This window comes from Urtica dioica, chromosome 8 (assembly GCF_054948205.1).
Source record: "Urtica dioica subsp. dioica isolate 48M chromosome 8, U.dioica_male_clone48M_v1_H2, whole genome shotgun sequence".
Classification (NCBI taxonomy): domain Eukaryota; kingdom Viridiplantae; phylum Streptophyta; class Magnoliopsida; order Rosales; family Urticaceae; genus Urtica; species Urtica dioica.
This window is the reverse complement of record NC_142763.1, coordinates 7,990,337-8,015,277: the sequence shown is the minus strand read 5'-3', so window position 1 is coordinate 8,015,277 and position 24,941 is coordinate 7,990,337. Positions and strand designations below refer to the sequence as shown.

The 24,941-nt window shown below is 39.6% G+C and overlaps 6 protein-coding genes, 1 long non-coding RNA gene and 1 other non-coding gene across 8 annotated transcripts; 4 read left to right on the top strand and 4 right to left on the bottom strand.

Moving 5' to 3' along the window:
- The first annotated feature begins 926 nt into the window (after nucleotides 1-926).
- Nucleotides 927-2,713, top strand: TOM6 (translocase of the outer mitochondrial membrane 6). The gene is made up of 2 exons (XM_089621810.1): nucleotides 927-1,238; nucleotides 2,440-2,713. Exon 1 carries the CDS (start codon nucleotides 1,054-1,056, stop codon nucleotides 1,216-1,218), a length of 165 nt encoding a protein of 54 aa, XP_089477936.1. The 5' UTR covers nucleotides 927-1,053; the 3' UTR covers nucleotides 1,219-1,238; nucleotides 2,440-2,713.
- Nucleotides 2,714-3,125: 412 nt separating this feature from the next.
- TRNAI-AAU (transfer RNA isoleucine (anticodon AAU)) lies at nucleotides 3,126-3,199 on the bottom strand. The gene has a single exon. It is a non-coding gene; the product is annotated as a tRNA-Ile (tRNA).
- Nucleotides 3,200-5,795: 2,596 nt separating this feature from the next.
- Nucleotides 5,796-7,490, bottom strand: NFD3 (Ribosomal L18p/L5e family protein). The gene is made up of 2 exons (XM_089621543.1): nucleotides 7,271-7,490; nucleotides 5,796-6,725 (listed from the first exon to the last, which is right to left on the bottom strand). Exons 1-2 carry the CDS (start codon nucleotides 7,392-7,394, stop codon nucleotides 6,136-6,138), a joined length of 714 nt encoding a protein of 237 aa, XP_089477669.1. The 5' UTR covers nucleotides 7,395-7,490; the 3' UTR covers nucleotides 5,796-6,135.
- A 359-nt stretch (nucleotides 7,491-7,849) lies between these two features.
- LOC149387784 (uncharacterized) lies at nucleotides 7,850-9,524 on the top strand. Its single transcript, XR_016300981.1, has 3 exons — nucleotides 7,850-7,955; nucleotides 8,019-8,228; nucleotides 9,238-9,524. It is a non-coding gene; the product is annotated as an uncharacterized LOC149387784 (long non-coding RNA).
- A 45-nt stretch (nucleotides 9,525-9,569) lies between these two features.
- Nucleotides 9,570-12,265, top strand: LOC149387783 (uncharacterized). The gene is made up of 5 exons (XM_089622250.1): nucleotides 9,570-10,215; nucleotides 10,436-10,801; nucleotides 11,108-11,185; nucleotides 11,698-12,188; nucleotides 12,256-12,265. Exons 1-5 carry the CDS (start codon nucleotides 9,655-9,657, stop codon nucleotides 12,263-12,265), a joined length of 1,506 nt encoding a protein of 501 aa, XP_089478376.1. The 5' UTR covers nucleotides 9,570-9,654.
- Nucleotides 12,266-12,435: 170 nt separating this feature from the next.
- LOC149387782 (ubiquitin-like-specific protease ESD4) lies at nucleotides 12,436-14,116 on the top strand. Its single transcript, XM_089624279.1, has 3 exons — nucleotides 12,436-12,729; nucleotides 12,841-13,343; nucleotides 13,415-14,116. The coding sequence occupies exons 1-3, from the start codon at nucleotides 12,448-12,450 to the stop codon at nucleotides 13,602-13,604; spliced, it is 975 nt and encodes a 324-aa protein (XP_089480405.1). The 5' UTR covers nucleotides 12,436-12,447; the 3' UTR covers nucleotides 13,605-14,116.
- A 245-nt stretch (nucleotides 14,117-14,361) lies between these two features.
- Nucleotides 14,362-18,028, bottom strand: LOC149387781 (uncharacterized). Its single transcript, XM_089622249.1, has 7 exons — nucleotides 17,912-18,028; nucleotides 16,480-17,305; nucleotides 15,371-16,196; nucleotides 15,111-15,326; nucleotides 14,994-15,062; nucleotides 14,577-14,618; nucleotides 14,362-14,523 (listed from the first exon to the last, which is right to left on the bottom strand). Exons 1-7 carry the CDS (start codon nucleotides 17,979-17,981, stop codon nucleotides 14,362-14,364), a joined length of 2,211 nt encoding a protein of 736 aa, XP_089478375.1. The 5' UTR covers nucleotides 17,982-18,028.
- Nucleotides 18,029-18,656: 628 nt separating this feature from the next.
- On the bottom strand, nucleotides 18,657-21,268 carry LOC149387780 (Tetratricopeptide repeat (TPR)-like superfamily protein). The gene is made up of 2 exons (XM_089621765.1): nucleotides 21,120-21,268; nucleotides 18,657-20,585 (listed from the first exon to the last, which is right to left on the bottom strand). The coding sequence occupies exons 1-2, from the start codon at nucleotides 21,241-21,243 to the stop codon at nucleotides 19,171-19,173; spliced, it is 1,539 nt and encodes a 512-aa protein (XP_089477891.1). The 5' UTR covers nucleotides 21,244-21,268; the 3' UTR covers nucleotides 18,657-19,170.
- Between the last annotated feature and the right edge of the window lie 3,673 nt (nucleotides 21,269-24,941).

Sequence of the window (24,941 nt, the reverse complement as noted above, 5' to 3'; positions counted from 1 at the left end):
CGGTATCCATATCTTTTATGCTATCGAAAATAGAAGCTTATGGTTCAAGGACTATCGACGGAGGTGAGTGAGAAGCCGAGCTCAGAGACGATTCATGGTTTGAGTTCTTGTCGTTTTGCTTCGTATGCTCTGAAAGCATCCTCGAGAGTAGCGTAAGTGTCGAGCCAAACCCTAGATCCTTTGAACGGGTCTTGGATCTCAGCCATCATTTTCTCCACTTTCGTTGATGGACGCCTATGTACGGCGACGAGGACGGCTTCCTCGCTAGAAAGGCTTGCTGAACTTTACCTCCCGCGGCGGCGGCGACAACGTTCTTCTTCTTCAAAGTGACGAATCTTAAGTTGCAGTCCCCTATTGATAAGAGCTCTCGGAAGAATCGAGAGACGGTGAGAGATTCGGATCTCCCGTTCGACTCGCTCGATTCGTTCGGAGAATTTTTTTTCCTCGTCGTCGCTTGAAACAGTCGCGTAGGGATCGGAACAAATTAGTAAATTACGCGGGGTTTTCTCTTGGATTTTGGTGGAGTTACTATTCGGTCTTTGATTCCTCCGAGGCTCAGGCATATCTCTGAAACGAAGAAAAAAAGTGAAACAATGGAGTTACAATTCCAATGGATCCACAATTTTAGCACCCAACATAATGACAAAGAGAGATAGATTTGTGTTTATGTTTAGTGATAAAAACATGACCACTTAACTGCCAAATTATGTAAAAAATTGAGACGGAAGGACTAAACTAAAAAAAACAAATAAAGTTTCTACACCATTAAAACAGATTTGAAAATTCATAGAGCGAAGTGAGACAACTAAAATAGTTTTTAGAGAAACCGATCCTAGCCGTTTAACTAATAAGTAGAATAAATTATTGAGTTTCACACGTGTTGTAAGCGAAACCCTAGCCACACGAGTCTCCTAAATACTCATCGGTCTCCAAAAAAAAAACAAGAGATCTCCAAAGCCCTATAACAAGTAAAACCTCAAACCCTCTGATAGCCATTTTCCTTTATCTGCTTTCTATCGCTGTTTATTTTCCCTAAATCAGTCGAAGAAAAAGATGTTCCCAGGCATGTTCATGAGGAAGCCCGACAAAACGGCGGCGCTGAAACAGCTCCGGAGCCACGTGGCGATGTTCGGAGCGTGGGTTGTCGTGATCCGAGCCACCCCTTACATCCTTCACTATTTATCCGGCGAAACCAACGAGCTCAAACTCGAACTCTAGATCTCCAATTTCATTACTGGGTTAGTCTCAATTGCCATCTCACTCTCACTCTCTTCCAAGAATTTTGGTTCGATGAAAAGTGGAGTTTTATTTCAAGGCCTTTTGTGCGTTTGGTGGATGTTGATTTAATATTTTGGCATTCGATTAATGATCTGATTTTACGAAAAATAAGGACGATGGTGTTAATTATATTCGATATATAGTATGTTGTATTTGTTCGAAAAAATCATGGTTTTGGAAAGAAAAAAAAAAGAGAATTTACTTCAAGATTGATTTTTTTTTTTTTTTTTAATTTAGGTATTATGAATGACAGAAAATAAGTGTAGATTGGGTTCGAATTCGTAGCATGTGACAAAGGCATAGAATTCGAGTAGAGATGTTGTTTAAGAGTAAGTGATATTGGTAATTAGCTCTTGATAGACCTAAAAGAACAATCATACTAAGTGACGAGTGATTGTCAAGTAAAATAGAAAATTTGGAATATGAAGATTTATTTTTACAGGGAAGTGAAGTGAAATGCAGAACACTGTTCTTGTGGATTCAATTTTGTAGGTTACAAACAAGCTTGGTTAGAATATGGGATTGCCAACATAATAGAAAGATGTTGTTTTGATTTGGTTCACACATGTACAATATGGTCCAATTTATGTGAGATAGAAAAGATTGGTGAGAGATAGAATTGTGAGAACGCTGTGATAGACTTGATGTCAAGGTTTATGTAATCATAAGGAATGGTTTATGCTCACCTGCAATACCGGGTTTCATTGTTTTGGACCTGAAAATTTTGTGCTGTACGCTTATTTAATGGAATATTTTGAACCAGTTCATGTCAATTTTTTTGAGATGTTATTTTTCTTAATATCGCTATTTAACCGAAGTTTTTAACTTTTTATGGTTACGTGATGAACTTCATAGAAACAATAGATGTAAATTTCAGGAATTTTTTTCTTCTTCTTTCTAATTGCTAGTCTTGCGACGTTATATCATGGCCTTAGTGGGACTAGATGTGCATAAACTTTTTGCAGGAATGTTATTTCTTTGAATATAGCAGGTGCAATAACATTAGCTAATTTAATTTATCATGTAATTTCACGATCTTGAGATGTTAAGAATGGTTAATCATCATGTGATTTAATTTGGATTGTCGTAAACTAAACCTTGTATGTTGTTCATAGACAAATCTGCGTCTCAGCAAATTTCTACTTTTTTTTTGTTTTGCAGAGAGGATGGAAAAAAAGGGGAGTGATTCTTTCTGCAAAGGAAACTTCGCTAAGCCATTTTCTTTTTCTTTTTCTTTCTGTGTTCTTTGACATTAGAGGCTGAAACTGCGACAAATGTTCACTTTTGGGAAGATTAGAGAAATTCGACGACAAAATCTTTTGTAATAATATATTTTTCCGATGTTATGATGTTATCTTTGGTGATATTTCATGAACAAGAATCAAGATGTAAAAGAAAATATATGATCTAAGAGGTTTGATACGTCATTAGCTTCTGTTTTAGACTAAAAAAATGTCAAATTGTAGAAGGCTAAATTTTACATAAATGTTATCGGCATAAATTTTGTTTAAAAAGGCATATAAGTTGGTCATGAAATTGCACAAGGTATCATAAAAAAATATATTCACACGGTAGTGGAAGGCTACTCAATTTTAGCTTTCAAAAATGCTTTTAGTTGTATTCAGTTTGGTTGGATTGACAGAAATTCCAACAGGATAGCACATGAACTCAGTCAATGGGCTCTCTGTTCTCCGAAATTCCAACCGTATAGCTCATGAACTCAATCAATGGGCTCTCAGTTCTGATAATTCTCGTTTTTTGTTGATGCTTTCGTGCGTTAATGAAAAAAATCAGTTAAAAAAATAATATTAGCATGACTTTTCCAACAAATGAAAATCGTAAAAAAATGGCCCATGCAGGTCTCGAACCTGCGACCTTCGCGTTATTAGCACGACGCTCTAACCAGCTGAGCTAATAGGCCGCTTGATTTGAAGATAATTATGTATCTTATTTGTTTTAAATAACAATCAAACAATTGAGGTTAATTAATAACACAATTTACAATGGTTTGCACTCTGCATCATCTCATGGAAACTATACCGTCGAGAAGGTATCATTGTGACCGATTTTTACTTTTGGATCTCAACAAAAAAAATATCAATTGAACATACCTGATGCAACACTACTTGTTGTAAATATGTTAGAATATCAGACATTTTCAAAATGGTATCATTCGTTCGTCTCACAGCTTTGTAATTGAGGAAAAAATGTTCGAATCGGATTTTTTTTAGTAGTATTGATGAACTTAGAACGACCATGGAAGGAGCCATTTCGGAGAACCAAAGCGCGTTCGTGGGCAAGAGACAAATATTTTATACTGTCATGATTGGTTTTGAAGGTATTCACACAATGCGGCGAGTTCGCTTTGGCAATGGGAATTGCAGGGCTCTCAAAATCGATATATCCAAAGCTTACGACAGAGTGAAGTTGATTTTCTTGAAGCGGTTATGCTCCACATCAGATATGCTTGCGGTTGGATCAGGTTGGTCATGAGATGTGTTCGTTCGGTAAGCTTTTCTTTTGCCCTCAATGGGAAGGTGAAAGGGAATATCATTCCGCAAAGAGGTCTTCGTCAAAGAGACCCTTTCTCTTCCTTTTTTTTTCAAGGGCTTGTCGGCTATTTTGGCGAGCGGAGGACGCGAGTTTTATCACGGAGCTGAAGTTCGCTTATGAGGGAGTGATGGTCTCCCACCTTTTCTTTGCTGATGATAGTTTTATTTTCTCCACGACCAAGAAGAGGGAGGGGATTCGAAATTGTTGGAAGACGTATGCTCGAGCCTCGGGACAAGTCATTAATTATGATAAATCGGAGATTTTGTTTGGGAAGAAGGTCAAGGAGGAGCAAGGTGGTGCCATTGCTAGCCTCCTTGGAGTCAAAACCACGGAAGGACACGAGAGGTACTTAGGCTCCCGATGACTATGGGCTGAAGTAAGGCGGAGATCTATAGCTATATCCGAGAGCGAGTTTGGAACAAGGTTCGAGATTGGAAGGGGAATTATTTCTCTTTTGCCGGAAAAGAGGTTATGTGATCATCAAAGCAGTTCTTCAAGTCATTCCTAGCTATGTGATGAGTTGTTTCATTCTACCGAAAGGTCTTATTAAGGACCTAATCAAATGGAGGCGGACTTTTGGTGGGGTAGTACCGAGGAAAAAATGAAGACTCATTGGGGAAGATGGAAAAAGCTTTGTTGCCGCAAAGAAGAGAGTGGGTTGGGTTTCTAGAATCTCAAAATTTTTAATCCTGCTTTGTTGGCGAAGAGTGTGGAGAATTTTGAGGTTCCCTTCTTCTTTGGCGGCCCGTCTGATAAAGGCTAGCTATTTCCCTAACTCGGATATTCTCGAGATGAGCAACTATTTCGCCTTTAATGGAGAAATGATAAAGGCTACGAGCATTTGGAGAGGACTTATGTGGGGCCGTGAGATCATCAATAAGGTCTCGAGATGGTGTATTGGTTCCGGAGCTTCGGTGGATGCCCAAAAGGGTTGGTGGCTTCCTAAGACAGTCGACTTCTCGGTTTGGGACCCCTATTGAAGCCCGATAGGTATGAAGGTAGCGGACTTTAAAATGCTGGATGGAGAGTGGAATATTCTGGCCCTCCAAGCTTTGTTGTTAGCCGAGGAGGTCGAACTAGTGCTAAAAATCCCATGAGTCAACATGTTTTCACCCGATGTGATTTGTTGGCACTATTCAAAAGATGACGAGTACACGGTTAAAAGTGGATATTGGGTCACTTGTGATGCCATTGGTAGGGAGGGCCCGCGGAGCCGAGTGAGACGGTGAAATAGTGGGAAGGAATTTGGAGAGTTAAAATTCCACCTAAGATGAACATGTTTTTGGTGGAGTGGAGAAGAAGTGGATCCTTGGTGCTCTCGGTGCAAGGCGGGCAAGGAGAATATTTTCCACGCCGTTTGGGGGTGTTGTTTTAGCTCAAAGGTGTGGAAGCGTACGGGATTGGTGGAAAATGATAAATGCCTCGTTTGTAGGAGATCTTGTGGCTTTCCTCCGGATTTTGATGTGTTCGTTGCGGTAGAATGGAACGTGCGGAACGAAGCGGCTCATTCTGGAAGAAGTTACGCCCCGCGGATGTGGTGAAAAGGGCGATTCACTCAGAAGTTGCACTGATCTGTGAGTTTCGTTGAATTTTCCCCCAGAGACCATTGCACATTTATTGGCTAAAAAGCTTTATTATTTCCTGAACGTGTAGTGGGGCGGTGGAATCTGTTCCCCCAGACTTGATTGACTCATGTTTGGCTGATATGCCTTAATGCACTTCCCTGGATTCCAGGTTGAATTAAATCTTGTCAAATCCCTTTCATCACTGCTATCAGATTCAGGTTAGTATAATCCAAGAAACGGTTAATGGATGTGGATCTGTGTGAATGACATTTTATAAATGTATATATAAAAATAAAATAATAAAGAGCAAGACAATATGATGCATGTGATAGAGCTTTTATGGGTTTATCATCATTCTATTCTGGAAGGGGAAAAAAAACTCCGGCAGCCACACGACTATAAATCCTGAAAATTCTTTGAAATATACGAACAAGAAATTCAGTCGTTTTTTGAAAAATGAAAATTCAAGATAATTTATTCTTTGCACTCCTAAATCTGACCATAAACTATATATAAGAGTGCCAACTATTCTTACAACGGAGCCAAAAAAAAAAAAACATTTCCCCTCCAATAAATTCCGAAATTCCCAGAGTAAAAAACAGACCAAAATTATCAAAATCCTTGATCAACCTAAAACCATCAGGCAACAAATTAGAGACCTTCCTCAACAAAATCAAACAGCTACGAGAATCGGGACGGTCACGAGTAAAAACCCCAAAAAAAAGCCCCTCCTTCAATCCTAAGTCCGACGGGCTTTGGGGCGCCGGCAACCATTGTGGGGCTTCCTCGTGGTGTCCTCGATCGACACAACCGGAATCTGATCGGCCCGAGAATTGGTATACCCTTCGATCCAGCCCATCACAGCTTGCTTCTTCTTCTTGAAGTGGATGTGCCCGTTGACTTTTATCACCACGGACTTGACGCCCTTGCTCCGGCACATCCTTCCCACGTGCTCCGAGACTGCCTCGGCGCTGAACCGGGTCGATTTCGAGCCCGCTTTGTCGGGCAACGAGCCGCTCGAGAACCCGAACTTCTTGTTCCCCTTGGAATCCGTCACCGTCACGAAGCTGTTGTTCCTCCGGATCTTTATGTGCACAAAGTCGACCGTGCTCTCTCCTCTGTTCTGTGGAGAGCCAAAGTCTCCCCTGACCGTGTCTCTCACATATCTCATAGGGTCTCCGCCTCTGTTCACGAAATCGATCCGGTTTCCGATGCTCGGGTTCCAAGCCGGTCTCTGGGGAAATCCCTGCCCTCCTTGAGGAGAGACCTGTGTCCTCGGAAGATTATCGAAGCTTCTGGTTGTACCGGTGTTGGGTTTCTCTTCAAGACCTTCATCGAAAAAAAGCCGAACTAAGATTTTTCCACGTATTTTAAACCTAGTTCAACCGAGTTCTGTTGGAAAACCTAATTCCTTCACGTTAATCACAGAGCCTTTGCTTACATTATTTTCAAGGGAACTTTCTTCTTAGTTTATTTGATTTGAAAGTTTACATTTATGATATTGTCATTAAATAAAATTTTCCTTTTCTTCCGAATAGGATCCAAGTCAGGAATGAGCTTCCTCAGCTTTGAAGCAAAGTTCATGAACAGGTTTCGCAAGAAATTATTTAAGTTCTAGCATCGTCCAAAAATAAAATTCGGTGAATTTGAGGGACATCCTATTGATTGCTTCATTTTCTTTTTCCTAATCGATAAAAAAATTTATTGCCTTGTGAATCAAAGCCATGTTAAACCTGAACACTAGTAAGAGAAAAAAAAATGCAGTCTTCGTATCACTACGTAAAGAGAGAGATAGAGAACATAATAAATCAACCGAGAGCTAAATTTTCGTATAAATTTGACAAATCAAAACAAAAAATGAACCAAAAAATTACCGTATCTGGGGGGAAAAGCAGAGAAAGACCTCAACGCCTTGAGGTCGACATGGTTCCGAGCTAATTGAGAGACTAGAGAAGAAGATCGGAGAGCATTGCGAAATGACGATAGTGAAGAGTACATTCCTCAAATGTATGGGAACTGATAAGAGTATTCGCACGAAATTTCCCCAAAAGAAAAAAACGAGAAAGAAAACCTTTAAGCCCTAGAAAAGAAGCGATTAGAACGAGCAAGCAAGCGGTGACTGGGAGGGGCAAAATGGGAATCCAACAGACAATTCTGCATATTTGGGCCTGAAATCCTTTGGGCTTGTTTGGGGTACTATATCTTTCAGAATAATTATGTGGGGAAATGGCCGGATGTAGTAGTGTTTGTAATGATTTGGACCAAAATGTAGAGTTTCTTGTTTTGGACACTTTTAGTAGTTGTTGAAGTGAGCAAGTACATATTTGCCCTTGAGTTAATTTTTTGTTTTGAAAATACCCATTTCCCAAATACCGAGTATATCAAAATCAAAACGAAATTGAAACCCATTTTCATCTCCTTCTTCGCGCGTATCTAAAACCCTCACCCAGATCGCCTAAATCGCCGGGTGCCCTCCCCCACGTCGCCGAAATCCCGGGATCTGTCACCCACGTCGCCGAAATCGCCGGGGCCGTTTCTAATCTCTCCTAAAAATCTCAGGTTTGTTGCTCATTATTCTTTCAAATCTCTACGAATCCCATTTTTTGAAACCCAAAATCGCAGAAAATGACGGCCAAAAAACGCGCGCCGGTTCGGAAGAGTCCGAGGACGATGAAGAAAGCTCCGGCGCCGCTGAAGAAAAATCTTTCTCCGGCCAAGAAGCCAACAAAGTCTCGAGTGAAGAAACCAAAACCGGTCATTGACTCACCGGCGTCAAATTCAGATGAGACATCGCAATTTCAACTCAGAAAACGAAAACCAACTGTAAATGAGGTAAATTTCTTCACTTTGAGTGTTTTGGGTAACTTTTTTATGCCATGCAAAACTGAATTTGGGTTATTATTTAGATTTCGTTGATCTACATTTTCTGTGTTTTGAAAACTGCATAGGTTATAATTTCTGTAATTGTAGACATTTAAAGCTATAGTTCATAGAATTGTATATGTTTATGTCTACAATTTGACACCATTTTGTTGTTGTAGACTATTTTTCGACATCTACAATAGCTGTAATTGTAGACTTTTATTTCTAGAATTTTTGTGAATGTAGCCATTTATATGAACTGTAGATGTAAATGGCTACAGTCATCAGAATTGTAGACATAAAGGTATACAATTTCAGAAATCGTAGACTCTTTTTTGTATGAGTACTGTTTGTGTAGATATAAGTCTGGTGATATGTGTAGATTTTCATGTTTTTTTCTTCACTTATGAGGTAAATTTCTTCACTTTGAGCGTTTTGGGTAACTTTTTTATAGCATGCAAAGATGAGTTTAGGTTATTATTCATGTGATTGTAGAATGTTTGATCTACATTTATAGTGTTTTAAAAACTTAATAGGTTATAAATTCTGTAGTTGTAAACATTTATAGCTATAGTCACTAGAATTGTAGATGTTTATGTCTATAGTTTCACACCATTTTGTTGTTGTAGACTATTTTTTTCGACATCTAAAATTTCTGGAATTGTATAGTTTTATGTCTAGAATTTTTGTGAATGTAGCCATTTATATAGCTATTTATATGAACTGTAGATATAAATGGCTACAGTCACGCGAATTGTAGACATAAAAGTCTATAATTTCAGAAATTGTAGACATAATAGTCTACAATTCCAGACATTGTAGACATAACAGTCTACAATTCTGGAAATTATAGACATAACAGTCTACAATTTCAGAAATTGTAGACTGGTTTTTGTATGAGCACTTTTGTGTAGATATAATTCTGGTGATATGAGGAGTGTTTGTGTAGATTTTCATGTTTTTTTCTTGGCATATGCAGGGATTTGTGAGGTTTGTTGCCGAAGAACAGATTGTCGACCATAATTTCAGCTTCTTCGGCGCATTGGACAAGTTTGAGGAGACGATGGCCATGTCTCCTGAGGAGAAGGAGTTGTTTAGTGCGTCATGTTTCGGCCAGTTCCTTGATCATCCAAAAATCACCAAATCATCTAAGATTATTAATCACCTGTTGATGAGGGTTGGTGATTTTGAGGGGGTCGAGTCAGATGACGCGATCTACATAGAGATTGGTGGGGAACCGAGACCTTTTACAGCAAAGCAGTTCGCGGAGATAACTGGTCTTCGCTACGTCGATGACTACAACCCCTGTGACGTGGAGATTACCGATGTGGAAGGTAGCTTGTTCAAAGAAATCTTCCTTGGAGGCGTCGTGAAGAATCGGGGAGTGTTGACGTCAATGCTAAGTAAAAGCAAGTCTTGGGAGAACACTCAAAAGCGAGTGAAGTTGTTACTACTTCACTTCCTGACGAACATTCTCCTCGCCGCTCCGGCTCACACCCCGATACAAAACATGTCTTGGGCAATGCTTGTCGAGGACTTGGATGAATTCAACAAACATCCATGGGGGAACGTGGCGTGGAATTTCTTCCACGGACAGGTGCGGAAGTATGTTATGAAGATGGCCTCCAAGGCGGAGTCGAAGCAAAAAATCAACTTCCCGGGTTTCGTCTACCCGCTTCAAGTCTGGGCGTACGAGTGCCTGCCTGTGCTGACTGCTCTAAAGCTCTGCCAACAAGTGTCTGAAACCGCCGTACCACTTATGCGGCGGTGGAAAACAAATGCGCATGTCTTGGATTCAAGACTGAAGGAGATTAATTTCCAGGATGTAGAATTCAGACCACTTGGCGCTGAGGTTGAGGATATACTCCCTCAGAAGAAGAAGCAGAAGTTTAAGCAGAAGCATGTACTTTCCCTCGCGTCCACCTCCACCTCGAGGTCCAACAATGATGATTCACGGGTGAGTACATTACCTTCCTATATATCTACAATAACCACTACTGTAGATATTCAGGTCTACAATTTGTACCAATTGTAGACGTAAATGTCTACAATCAGTTCAATTGTAGACGTCAATGTCTACATTCATAAATTGTAGACGTAATTGTCTACAATCAGTTGTATTGTAAACGTCAATGTATACACTGTTTTGATATATTGTCCATTTTCTAACCTTACAGACCCAACTTAAGCTCATAGAGCTGGAAGATTCAATCCTTCAGTTGAAGGCTGAATGGACAGGGTTTAAGGCCGCCAATGAAGTTTTCAAGAACGAGATTAGGGGAATTGTCAAAGCTCTCTCGGCGAAGATTGATCCACAGCCGGAGAAGAACAACAACAAGGAAGCACAAAGTGAAACAGAGACGGGGACAGAAAGTGAAACCGAGTCCGAGACCGAGTCCGATGGTGATGGTAAGCCAGACAACAAGCCAGATGCCACACCAGTGAAGGAAACGGTCGTTGAAAAAAAAAATGAAAGTGAGAGTGAATATGAAACTGACTCTGATGATGAATCAGAGACAGAAGAAGACGAAGAAAAAAACAAGGTAAATTACTGACTGAAATTGTAGACCTATACGTTTACACTTTCTGAAATTGTAGACTTTTAAGTCTACAATTACTAAAACTGTAGACTTAGAAGTATACAATTTCAGAAATTGTAGACCTATAAGTATACAATTTCAGAAATTGTAGACCTATAAGTATACAATAAATGAAATTGTAGACTTAAAAGTCTACAATTACTGAAATTGTAGACTTATAAGTACACAATGACTGCAATCGTAGAATGGATTTTAAGTAGACAATAACTGATATTGTAGACTGTTTGAACTTGTTGATTGTTTGTCTAGGGAAAAGAGGAAAAGGAAGAGGAAAAGAAAGATGAGAAGGAAGAAGAAGAGAAGACAGAAGAAGAAGAAAACAATAAGGTAAATTACTGACTGAAATTGTAGACTTACACTTTCTACAATTGTAGACTTTTAAGTCTACAATTACTGAAACTGTAGACCTAGAAGTATACAATTTCTGAAATTGTAGACTTCAAAGTCTACAATTACAGAAATTGTAGACTTATAAGTACACAATGACTGCAATCGTAGAATTGATTTTAAGTAGACAATAACTGATATTGTAGACTGTTTGAACTTGTTGATTGTTTGTATAGGGAAAAGAGGAAAAGGAAGAGGAAGAGAAGACAGAAGAAGAAGAAAACAACGACGGGGACAAGCCCGACGACAACGACGGGGACAAACCCGACGAAAACGACGGGGACAAGCCCGAAGGGGACAAGCCCGAAGGGGACAAGCCAGACGGAGACAAGCCCGAAGGGGACAAGCCCGAAGGGGACAAGCCCGACGGAGACAAGCCCGAAGGGGACAAGCCCGAAGGGGACAAGCCCGACGGGGACAAGCCCGACGGAGACAAGCCCGACGGAGACAAGCCCGAAGGGGACAAGCCCGATGGGGACAAGCCCGACGGAGACAAGCCCGATGGGGACAACCCCGAAGGGACGAATGAAGACAAGAAAGAAGACCAAGTTGGTCAAGAAGAGTATGTACTTCCGTGTTTTTCTGAAACGGAATCAGAAAAAAGAGAAAGGTTGGACCGTCAAGAAAAACTACTTGAGGAAGAGGCATGGGATGATAGCCAACCATGGTTTTATGGTACGGTTCCAGAAGGCAAAACTAGAGCGCAAATTGAGGAAGAGTTGTATGCCGCAAAGAAGTTGGCAGAACAACATATTATCATTGAGGACTCACCTCAAATTGAGGATGAGTTGTATGCCACAAAGAAGTTGGCAGAACAACATATTATCATTGAGGACTCACCTCAAATTGAGGATGAGTTGTGTGCCGCAAAGACGCCGAAAGAGAAACAAATTCTCATTGTCGACTCACCTCAAAAACCGAGAAGTAGAGCACCTCCGAAAAGGTACATTTATACATAAATTGTAGTCAGTTATACAATCAATTGTAGTCATTTATACAATCAATTGTAGACAATCGTGAAATTGTAGACATTCATGACATTGTAGACATACATGAAATTGTAGACATACATGAAATTGTAGACATTCGTAAAATTGTAGACATACCTGAAATTGTAGACATGTATGTTTACAGTTTAGAACAGTGTAAATAGATTTTTGACATAGTTATTTGTTTGATTTGACAGGTTTACACCGACTTCGATGCCACGACCATACGTTAAGTTCACGAAAGATCAGAAACGACCCGCAAAGATCCCGCTATCTGGTATTTTCATTGTGCCAACAGATGAAGAGACTACAATCATGGAAAAGTGGATTGGGGTTGGGTTTCGGAAAAATTACAAATCATTGCCGCCCGGTTCCGCAGTTTACAAGAAGGAGAGTGAGGGCTTGCCGGGAAATTGGAACTTTAACGTACAGGTCGTCACAAGCAAAACCTTCTTTTATACCCTCTGGACACCGGCGGCATGGCTGAGTGACGAGGTGAGTGTAATTATAGTGTGACATATTTGTACAGTTATACATCAATTGTAGGCTTATATGTCTACAATTTCCTGGATTGTAGTGTAATTGTAGACTTTTTTTTTTTTGTAGCATATCGACATTGCCATGTACTACTTGGGCAAGAAGCGGAAGTATGGTCAAATGTCACAGAAGTTCACCATAATGGACGGGTTTTTTTATAGTTACGCCGATGAGGCATATGACAAATGGAAAGCGTGCACCGACAAGGATGAATTTAACTGGAAGAAGGAAACCCGCATCTTGGACTACATTACTGCTGATATTGAGTGTCAACTTCATTCATGGCCGTGGGTGGAGGTTGATTATATCTACGTCCCTTGTTGTATCAAGAAGTTGTCTCATTGGGTCCTTGTGGTAGCTCATCTAAAGTCACGGAAGCTAATGGTCTACGACTCCATGTCCAAGAGCAAAAGGAGCCACAAATCCGTGATGACCCACCTGCTCAGACTCGCTGAAATCATCACAATTGTTCTGTGTTCGATTAATGCTTTCGACGGATTAGGCATCGAAGACACAAGCTCGGCGGCGTTCAGCCTTGAGGACCATGATGCTATGCCACAACAAGAGAATGGGTAATGCCCTCCGCTAGAATTCTTGTGTATTTCATATTTTTTTTATACTAAACTAACATATATATTTGCAGCGGAGATTGTGGCATGTTCGTGATCAAGGCAGTTGAGTACTTGACCCACGGCGTACACATGTCTAATTTAGACGCATCCCTCATGAACATGTTTAGGCGGAAGCTCACGATTGATTTATTCCGTCATGGGGCGGTGAAACTTGCGACCGGCTACGGATCTGACGACGAGTTTCCGACATCTAAGGACTAGATTTTTATGTTTACATGAACTCAATCTCAAACTATGAAGTTACTTTTAAAACTATGTTTTATATTTTTGTATGGCTTTGTATGACAATTTGAAGCATGAATTCCTAAACAGTGCTATCTATCTTGGTATGGTTTGTTTTGTTATGGCTACAGTCGTCGTGATTGTAGACATATATATCTACAGTTTGACATTATAGGTCTACAATCATAACAACTGTAGACATTAATGTCTACATTCACTACAACTGATAGCTTTTGTTTTGTTATGGCCGTGTCTAAAGATCTGTACAGTGATGTCTACAGTCGTCGTGATTGTAGACATATATATCTACAGTTTGACATTTTACGTCTACACAACAACTGTAGACATTAATGTCTACATTCACTACAACTGATAGCTTTTGTTTTGTTATGTCTAAAGATGTGTACAGTGATGTCTACAATCGTCGTGATTGTAGACATATATATCTACAGTTTGACATTTTATGTCTACAATCACAACAACTGTAGACATTAATGTCTACATTCACCACAACTGGTAGACAATGAAGTCTATAATTTGAACAACTTCTATCATGTAATGTATTCAAGACGTAAAAAAGACATAATTTTATCATATAAGTCGTCATTCAAACTCCAAAACAGAGTAAATACACTCCAAGTTCCAAAAAGACATTAAATACACATGCAAAGGCGTACACTCAGCCGGAATTTGAGAAGTACATGTGTATGTTGGACTCTGAAAATCCGGAAATAATTCATCCATTCCTCTCCGACAAAGGAACTGGACTGCTGCATGTAGTCCGGTTGTGACCAACTTCTCCACACCGTGAACACTTCCTACGAATAGGCTCTTCCCCTTGAGAAGGTATACGTCTCTTCTTCGGTCTACCTGCGGCACGTGCTCTGTGTGTTGGAGGCTGAATTACAAAATTTGCGACCTCAGGGGGAATAATCCACGTCTGAATATTACCATGGGGATGGTGGACACCTGCATAACTTGCCCTTCAATACTCTGCAGTATAGTAAGGCGAAATATATCCCTCAACCGCAAGGTTACGATGTCCACACGCAGCAATACCATGAGCACATATGAAACTGTCAAGTTGAAATTCCCGACACGAGCATGTTTTTTCGTGCAAATTGACAGCCCACGTGTTTCCATCTCTGTCACCTACCTCAAACTCGAGGAATGATGATGGCCTCACCTAGAATAAAAGAATAATTAGAGTAAGTCATGTACGTGTAGACATATAACTAAAATTGTAGACGTAGATGTCTATAAATACCTGTAACTGTAGACTTCAATGTCATTGTAGACATCAATGTCTATAGTTTTATACAAATTGTGGACATCAATGTATATAATCACTACCAATTGTAGACATACATCATCTACAATCACTGCTAATTGTAGACATAAATGTCTACAATCATCACAATTGTAGATGACGTATGTCTACAGTTAGAACACAATACTGAATAAAATACAAAAAGATCAACATACCGGCATTCCACAAGCTGCATCATAGTTTGTCTCTAGTTTCTTCTGGGCCTCTTTGGTCAATAACGTTGTTGTTTTTGTTGCCAACTCTCTACGTTCGTGATACCATCCTAGACTTCTTTCCCGCAACCAGTCGAACAACTTAGAAATAGGAAACTCTCTAGGCTTAACGTGAACGCATTCAATGATTCTGCGTTGTTGTTCGTCATGATATCGTACCTGTTTTCACGAAAACAAGATCGTGCCCACCTTTGATACCCAACCTCCTTCTCCAGGTATGGGCGTATTTCTGGATTTTCAGAGTCCAACATACACATGTACTTCTCAAATTCCGGCTGAGTGTACGCCTTTGCTGCGGCGTAAAATTTCCACTTCACTTGCTTTGTTATGCTCCCTTTGAATGTGGTCTTCAAGTTACCAAGCAAATGATGTACGCAAAAACCGTGTTCACGGGTTGGATACACCTCCTTGACTGCATTAACTATTCCTTGGTGCCTATCAGATACAATTACCGTATGCTCCCTATCCCCAATAGCGTCCTTCACCTTTCTCAAGAAGTAAATCCAAGTCTCATTAGATTCATTAGAACCATGAAAGAAGGCGAGTGGAAATATTTGTTCATTTCCGTCCATGGCACACGCTGTATACAAAGTTCCTTTGTAATAGTTCTTCAAGAAAGTTGCATCAACAATGATAATAGGCCTGCAATACTTCCAACCCCTCCTCCACGGGCTAAGTGACATGAAGAAGCTAACGAACTGATTATTCGACCACGTAGTGACAAGGTCAAAGAGAGAACCTGGATTTTCAGTCTCGATCATGTACATCAACTTAGGTAGGAACGCGTAGGACTCTGCTTCGGTGCCGTAAAGGGACTTAAGAGCTTTTCCTCTCGACCGCCACGCTTTTTTGTATGACATACGAACTCCGTAATCCATTTGCATGTAATTAATGATCTCCTTTGGTTTACACAATCCCAACGTCGGATCTATGCACTTGTGCTTCACAACCTCTCCCACTACTTTGGATGTGGCTTGAGGATGATATCCTTGTCTTTCATTTATAGGACAAATATGTTCACTCTCAAACCTGAATAAGAAAATTCCAAATTAAACATTACTTTCAATTTATATGTATAATTGTAATAAAAACTCTCATAAACTGTAGACTTATAAGTCTACAATTAACGATAATTGTAGAGATATATGTCTACAGTTTCAGTAACTGTGTACTTATAATATCTACAATTGTTTTCAATTATAGAATTGCAAGTCTATAATTTCTGTAAACTGTAGACTTGCATGTCTACTCTTGGAGTAGTTTGTAGACATGTAAACTAACAATTATTCTATTATGGCAACCTAATAATTACCTTTTAATCCTAAAAATCGGAGAGCTGGGAATTCTAACTGCTCGAACACTCCATTTACAATGCTCTCCCGGACAAACTACATGGAGACATTCTTTAGATGAATACTTTGTCCGAAACGTACAGTGTTTGTTAATGGCATACAAACTCAATTGTTTTTGCAACACCAATTTGCTAGCATACATTCCATGAAGCTTGAGTGTCACAGGGGAATTGATATCCAGCACTTGCTCATCGCTACTTGGATGAGGAGGAGGAGGATGAGCGGACTGCCTACGTGGAGGAGGCGGAGGATGGGACTCTCTACATGGAGGAGGCGGAGGAGGGGATTCTCTACGTGGAGGAGGCGGAGTAGGAGGAGTCTGTCTAGGTGGTCGAGGAGGGGATTCTCTACATTCTTCCGTTGCATCGTAGAAAGTATTCATGTCCTCAAGTCCCTGCGTTGGCTCAACCGTGTTAGGAGTTGATCTAAATCCTGGAGAAACTACGCTCTCCCATGCTGCCTCATGCCCTTCCCGTGGCTCTTCAGATATTTCCAAAATCATATGAAATCTTCCGACGTCAGGTATCGTTTTCCTCAAATACAAATAAGCTTTCAATTGACCGTTGTCTTTAATCTCAACAGGTTTACATGCACCGTCAATCAAGTACTTCAAACCGATCCTGTGAGTTGATGGGGAAAGGCCAAGCTCCGCGAACAAAATCTGCATCAAACTAGGGTAGTTCACCGAAGACGACACCATAATACCCAAATTTCCTCCCTCGACGTATACTGTGGGTTCGACCCATGTACCACTGTGTTTCAAAAATATATATATTTCGGACATTCCTGCATAGGAGAAACGCATATCTGATTTTGTTATTATCATGTATGAAAAAAATTAAATGTCTACAATGAGAATATTTGTAGAAATGTATATCTACAATTACACCAATGAAGTGTAATTGTAGATATACTGTCTACAATTATTGTAATTGTAGATATACTGTCTACAACTGTAGACTTACAGGTCTACACCTTCAGCTGTTGTAGACTAATACGTCTACAACAACGGAAGTTGTAGACCTATATGTCTACAATTACAACATGTCTACAGTCTACAATTTTAGAGACTGTAGACATGTATGTCTACAATTCAAGAACGCGAAAAACAATGAAGAACAACACACAAACAAACCCAGCAACAAACAACACAGAGACGGCGGGTAATGGCACCAACAAACCCAGAACGACACAGACCTAAAACCCAGACAAACGCACGAAAACAAAGATGAACGACGAAAAAGAAGCTTTCTTTTAAGATGCACGATAATGACGTTGAACAAACATGAATCCGAAACCCATAAACTCAAAAACCCCACGACGATGAACGAAAGCCCAGAAACAAAAAGAGAGGAGAGAAGACGACGAAGACGATGAACGAAAGAAGCTTACTTTTAGACGAGGACGAGGTGGCCGGAGAGCTGAGCTTCACTTCATAGACACGCAGCTCATGGAGGATCATGACAGGGAGATGAAACGTCCTTCACACGCAGAGAAAAAAAAAAGAGAGGAGAGAGAGAGCTGTACATGGCACAATAAACAAGACCGTATGAGAAGTCTTATACAGCAAGTTTTGGTTTGGGGGTTTGAATGAACAAAATTACAAATTCAAGGGCAAACCCGGTATCAAACTATTATCTCTCCTCAAAACAACTACTAAAAGTGTCCAAAACAAGAAACTCTACATTTTGGTCCAAATCATTACAAACACTACTACATCCGGCCATTTCCCTAATTATGTGGAAATTGTCAGTCGTAGTGCTTTTTTTAAAGTTAATCACATAAATATTGGGTAAATATTGTGTATAAAACTTTTATCGCAAAATTTTTTTGTTTCTAGTGGTAAACAATGTTTACGTAATTTTTTTTTCTTCAAAATTTCTTTATTATTTTGAACTTTACAATGGTTTATCATTAGAAAAACACTTGAAAAATATTAGAAACACCGTATTAGCACTAATATTGTATTTTTAAAACACTATTCCTGTAAATTTCCCCTTTCTCATGGATCATGCGTCTTTAGTCTTAAATCTTAATGAATTATTGTCGACTTGGCGACCAAAACCGCACTCAGGAAATTTTGCTGTATGGTATGGACGACGAAAAGAACGAGCTGAGGTAGTGTTCAACACAGCCAACCACGAAATCTATTTTATGAGCTGAAAGATGTAACTTAACTCTAAAAAAGCTTCTTTTGCTTGTTATAAAAAAGAAAAAATAAAAAGGTCTTTCATTTTGCTCCGAACATATGAAAAGGTCTGTTGTATAACGACTCTGCATTTCCTTCATGTGTTTAGTAAGCTTTGGCCCTAATACTCTGCTTTCGTTAAATGCCCTATTTGCCAGCCTCGGAAATCGTTGATCATCATCGTCGATGATCGAGTAAGAATCTCCACATCAAGACTCATTCTCTGTTCATGGCCAAGGAATTTTCACCTTGGGTCTGTTACACCGCTATGGCTGGTTCAGTGATTCCAGGCCAACTATTTTTGCCTCTTTTCAACCTTTGGCTGGTTCAGTGATTCCGGGCCAACTATTTTTCTTTCGGTAGTTGCAAAAGTGCGTAGACTTCAATGAATCTGATAAAACTGATGGCACAAGCAGATCCTCATCCGTCTGATTCTATATTTTCACCTCTTTAGTTGAAGGCTTCATATCCCACTTTCGAACATTTCCTTCCTCAACTTTGAGGCCATTTCGACATTTCCTTGTTCCTCGTAACTTGTAATAAAAGCACAGTAGATCTCACGACTCGGTTCAAACCCTCCAGCCACCATTTCCGCTTGAAGCTTCAGAGCCTCTTCCATCTTCCCCTCCCGACACAGACCCGCTATCAAGACCTCAAAAGTCTCCCTCGCCGGACAAAAACCGACGCTCCCCTTTGCGCATTTCGAAACATCCAAAGCCTCCGAAACCCTATCTCCGAAGCAAAGCGCTCGGATCAACGTATCGATCGTCAAAGCCTCGGGGCTAAAACCTATGCTATCGATATCCTTGTAGATGAGCATGGCTGAATCGAGGTGACCCATCTTGCAATAGCCTTTTATGAGGTGTTCATACGTTGTAGAGCTACTCTCTATTCCACGTAAACCCATTTCCCTGAAATATTCCTCGGCTTTCTCAAGCTCTCCAGCCTGACAAAATCCTCCGATAATTGTATTATATGACACAATATCGAACTCGACCTTGCTAGCCTTCATTTTTTCCCAAACCTCCTCTGCTTTGTTTATTTTTCCTTCGTCGCAATAAGCAGCCATCAAAATACTAAAACTGAAACAATTCGGCTCACAATCTGATTGGGTTATTTCATCCCAAATATTTTCCACTCTTTCCAGCGCACTTTCCTGGTAAAAAGCTACCATCAGGGTGTTCAAAATCGCCACGCTTGGCCTAACCCTAGAATTCTTCAACCCAAAGATCGCTTTGTACAAGTCATAGCCTTCATCGGCACCGACAAACCGAGAAACCTGTCGAAGCAGAGAATTGCAAGTGCCATAGCTAGGACTAATATTACGAGAGAGCAACATCCTCACGATTCGGATCGCGGGTTTGAACTTTTTCGAGTCGAGACACGCTTCGATTAGCAGATCGAACACGAAAGGAGCCGAATCGCATCGCTTGTAGGTTTTAGCCAAGGTTTCGAAAACCTTCAACGGCTTCAAATCTGGCTTGAGGTCATCCGATCCAGAGACCCTGATTGCTTCGCATATGATGAGCCGGGCTTGGTGTTTTAGTCGTCCACGAGCCAGGATATGTATGATTGCCGAGTAGGAACTTGTGTTGTGGTTACAAAGAGACTTATTTTGGGTCCAGCGGAAGAAGCGAAGCGCGAGATGAGAGTTGTTTCTGATTGCGATAACAATCTCGGAAAATTCTTCCGGGTCGAAGCCTTTGGGGCGGAGAGATTGAAGGTGCCCCCACCTGGATTTGGAACGCTGCATGGTGAGGACAGAGATGAGGTGAGAGGTTGACTCTTCTGTGGTGCGATCAGGTTTCTGAGCGGTGTGTTCATCGCATTTTCGGTTCTGATATCCTTGAGAGTCGGTGAAACTATCTTCAGAGCTCTCTGAAATAAAATCATGCATCTAATTACAAAGGTTCGGTAGATAAAGTGGCGATAATGATTTCCATTATTCACTGATCAATTTTTCTTGGGGAAAAAATTACGAAGAGGAAATCAAAGAAACTAACAATCATATAAGTCCATGGGAGTACTAAAAAAAAATCACTACGAAAACAGCATTTCTCGGATGATTCCGATTTAATTAAAGTTTGTGATATTCCTATGCTTTTTGAAGGACATGAATTATTCTTATAAATAGCTATTTCATTACAGTGTAAACAGAACAAGAAACTCACTTCAGGACCAAGGCCATAAAACCAAGTTCATGAACAAGTGTTGTCAGAAAGTTTTCCATAAATAAGGAAATTCATAGAAAAACCACGCTCAATTCCTTATGAATCTAAACCATGGTAAATTTAAACACAGACCCCTACGGAAAAAATCAATATTTATAATTTGATATTCACAAAACCAAACTAAAATGCAACAGAGAGCTTAAATTTGTCAAGAATTAACAATCAACAATAAACAAAATACCGCATTTCTCGGGCCCCGAAGAGACTGGCCTTAGAGCCCTGAGGTCGCCATGGTTCCGGGATAAGAGAGAGAACAGAGCCGGCGATCGAAGACCATTGCGAATCGTTTTAACGCAAGCGTACATTAACCCAAGTTCTGTTGGAAAACCTAATTCCTTCACGTTATATTATTTGTCAAGGGAACTTTCTTCTTAATTAGTTGATTTAAAAGTTTACACTTAGGATATTGGCTGCGTTTGTTCGAGAAAAAACTAAATTGTTTGTTCGGTGTTTGACAAAACTGTTTTTACAAAAAATTTCAAAAGCGAAAAGTTAGGATTCCTAATTTTAGAAAAAAGTGTTTTTAAGTTTGTTATACAAATTACTGTAATATTTTTGTACAAAGTGTTTCTAAGTCATTTGTACTTTGCTCAGTATGATATTCTAAATTCTATCTCTCCTTGTAAATTGTGAGGATTTTTGTATCATAATGCATAACTTTTTTATCTGCCTCATCTTTTTTTTTTCTATCTAAGAGTAAAACTTGTTAAAAAATGATTTGTGCATTTTATTGGAATTTTGTTGGTTGTTGGAGTCCAATAATAGTTTATCTTGTTACGTTGTCTTCTTTTCTCTTTGATTTTTTTTAGAAAAATTATTATTAATATATATGCATATAAATAACCATATTTATAATTATTATTTAATTTTTAAGAACATGTCTATTTTAGTCTTATTACTATAATATATTTATTTTACCAAACGCTAAATCAACTTTTGTTATCAGCAATAACTGTTTTATAAACAGTTTACCAAAAAAGCTACGACAAACGGATCATTGTCATTATATAAAATTTTCTTTTCTCTTCCGAATAGGACCCAAGTCAGGAACAAGCTTTGAAGCAAAGTTCATGAATAATTTTCGCAATTAATTAATTCAGTGCCAGCATTGTCCAGAAGTAAAATTCGATGAATTTTAGGGACTTCCTATTGGTTTTTAATTTTTTTTTCTTCCCAAAATCCATAAACAAATCTATTGCCATGTGAATCAAAGCCATTATAAACACTAATAAGAGAAGAAAAATATGCAGTCTTCATATCACAACGTGTGTATATATATATATATATATATATATATATATATATATATATATATATATATATATATATATATAGAGAGAGAGAGAGAGATAGAAAGAGAGAGAGAGAACGCGCATAACAAATCAACCGAGAGTTAATTTTTTTGATCAATTTGACAAATCAATACAAATAAACGAACCAAAAAATTACCGTATATGGGAGAGAACACAGCGAAAGACCGCGACGCCTTGAGGTCGACATGGTTCCGAGCTAATTGAGAGAGAAGAGACGAAGATCGGATAGCGTTACGAACTGACAAGAGTGAAGAGTACATTCCTTAAATGTATGAGAATTGAAAAGAGAATTTGCACGAAATTTCCACAAAAAAAGAAAAAAAAAACGAGACAGAAAATTAAAGCCTTAAAAAAGGAAGTGATTAGTAAGAGAAAGCGGGGACTGGGAGGGGCAAAATGGGAATAGAACATACAGTTCTGTACATTTGGGCCAGACATCTTTTGGGCTTCAACTGTTTGGGTTACATCACTATGTCTTATAAAGTAATAAGAAAATAATTACAGAAATACTGTATTTTAAAATAGTAGTTTATCTCTTCCGACATCTTCTGACACCTTGCCTTTAACCATGAGACCTCTTCCGACATCTTGCCTTTAACCCGTGAGATCTCTTTCGAAACCTTGCCTTCAACTTGTTGATCTTCTCTCCGAGTCTTCACGCCATCGTGTTCTTTGGGTTCCTCGTCGAGTCTTCGGATCTCCGAGTCGTTCTTAAATCTTCAAATTCTTCGTGTTCCTTGTCGGGTCTTTGGATCCTCGCACCTTCACTAAGCACAAGAAAACGTGAATTTAGAGAGATGCAAAGGGTTTCCCCTCGGCGCGCGCTCCGACGCTCAATATTAGTCATGTTGTATTGTGCTATTGGTGAACGATTTGTGCTCATCTATATGTTTTCTAGAGAGAGAGAAAGAGAGTCGTGGTGTGATTTTGTTAGATTTTTCACAAGTTGAAATAACTTACCTCGTGTTGTGAATAGATGAGGTGTTCATATGAGCCAATGGGTTTGGTGAGAGGTACTTGGTCGGTGGTGGAGACGGCCGGGTGATCTTGGCCGAGTGGTGGAGACGGCTGGGTGGTCCTGGTCGAGTGAAGACGGCGGGTGGTCTTGGTTGAGTGAAGACGGTGGGGTGGTCTTCTTTTTTTGCCGATCGGGTGTTCATCTTTTTTGGCCGATCGGATAGTCTTCATTTTTGACCGACTAGGTGGTCATCTTTTTTGGCTGGCCGGGTGGTAATTTTCTTTGGATAGCCGGGTGGTCTTCGTTTTTGGTCGACGGGATGATCATTTTCTTTGGCCGACCGGGTGGTCATTTTCTTTGGCCGACCGGGGTGATCATGTTTGTGGTTTAGTCTTGAAGATTTGTCAAATAGTTTAGCTCGAAAACATGCTTCGAGAGTCTCTTTTGAGAGCTCGTTTGAGAGACATCTTATAAGCGTTGATCCGGAGCTTGGCGCGTGAGTTTGTGAACTTTATTTTGAGTCGTTGTAAGGACTTGTGAATTCGATTCGTAGTCTTGAGAGATATCATTTTTTAGCTGTGATCTAGAGTCGTTGCGTGTACTCTCGAGTTGTCTCGTGGACTTGTCGACTTAGTCTCGAGACATAACTCGTGGATTCTCTGATTGACATGGTCTTGAGTCGTTTCGCGAACTTTATTTTGAGAGATTTAACTTGGAGTTTGACTTGAGTACTTTCCTTGTGGGCTTGAGCCTTGTGCATGGGCTTAAAATGTTGTTTTTGCTCTCATAGTGTTATGTCTACCTTGTGAAAATGACGGCATAACAACTCTAATCAATTGGAAGGAATTGCGAATGGGAATAATGGGGGAAAATGTGAGCAAACAAAACACAGTAAAAAATTAGAGTGAAAGAAATGAATTTTTTTTTTAAAAAAAAACTATCGATTTTGATTTGAAACTATCCAATATAAGTACGAAATCTCAATTATTTGAAAAATAAAAAAACCTCACCTTTTGGGCGCCCATGGAGATCGATGAATGGTGAAAAAGAAGAAGAAACAGCGGGGAAAGAAGACGAATGGTGCTGAGACGAATGCGGCGATGACGACGATGAATGAGAAACAACGAACGGCGAGGGCGAAATTTCTTCTTTCTCTGCTTTTTCTTTGGGTTTCGATGGAATGATGTTACAACGTTACGTAAGCTGTACTGTGGTTTGGAAGAGCTAAGTAAATGGTATTTTTGATATGTTAAGTGACAAAATGTATAGATATTCAAATATAGTTACTATTGTGTTCAACTTTCACCTAGAACTAATAGTGAAGTTTGGGTTAGTTGATTTGTTCCAATATGTGCCAGACATTTATCAGTGTAAAAGGATTGATTAATTTTTTAAGAGATAAAGCATTAATTTGGTGTGGACTAAATAGAGCCGTACTTGATCAAGACAAACTTTGAACATTAAACATGAATTCAAATGCCAAAATTCAATAAAGCGACACGAATAAGCTTCATCGCCGAGAGAAAAACCGCTCGGATCATCAATTAAGATTAATCACTCATATCATAGTAAGAAGGTTTGGATATAAGCTATATGTTGTTACGTTATGTTGTTGACTTTATTTTTTAGTGTAAAGAAAGATGTCGGTCTTCATGCTCCAGCTTCTGGTAAGACATCCTTCAGTTTGTATTTTTGGCAAGTTCTTAGTTTTAACAGATTGCCTCACTATTGA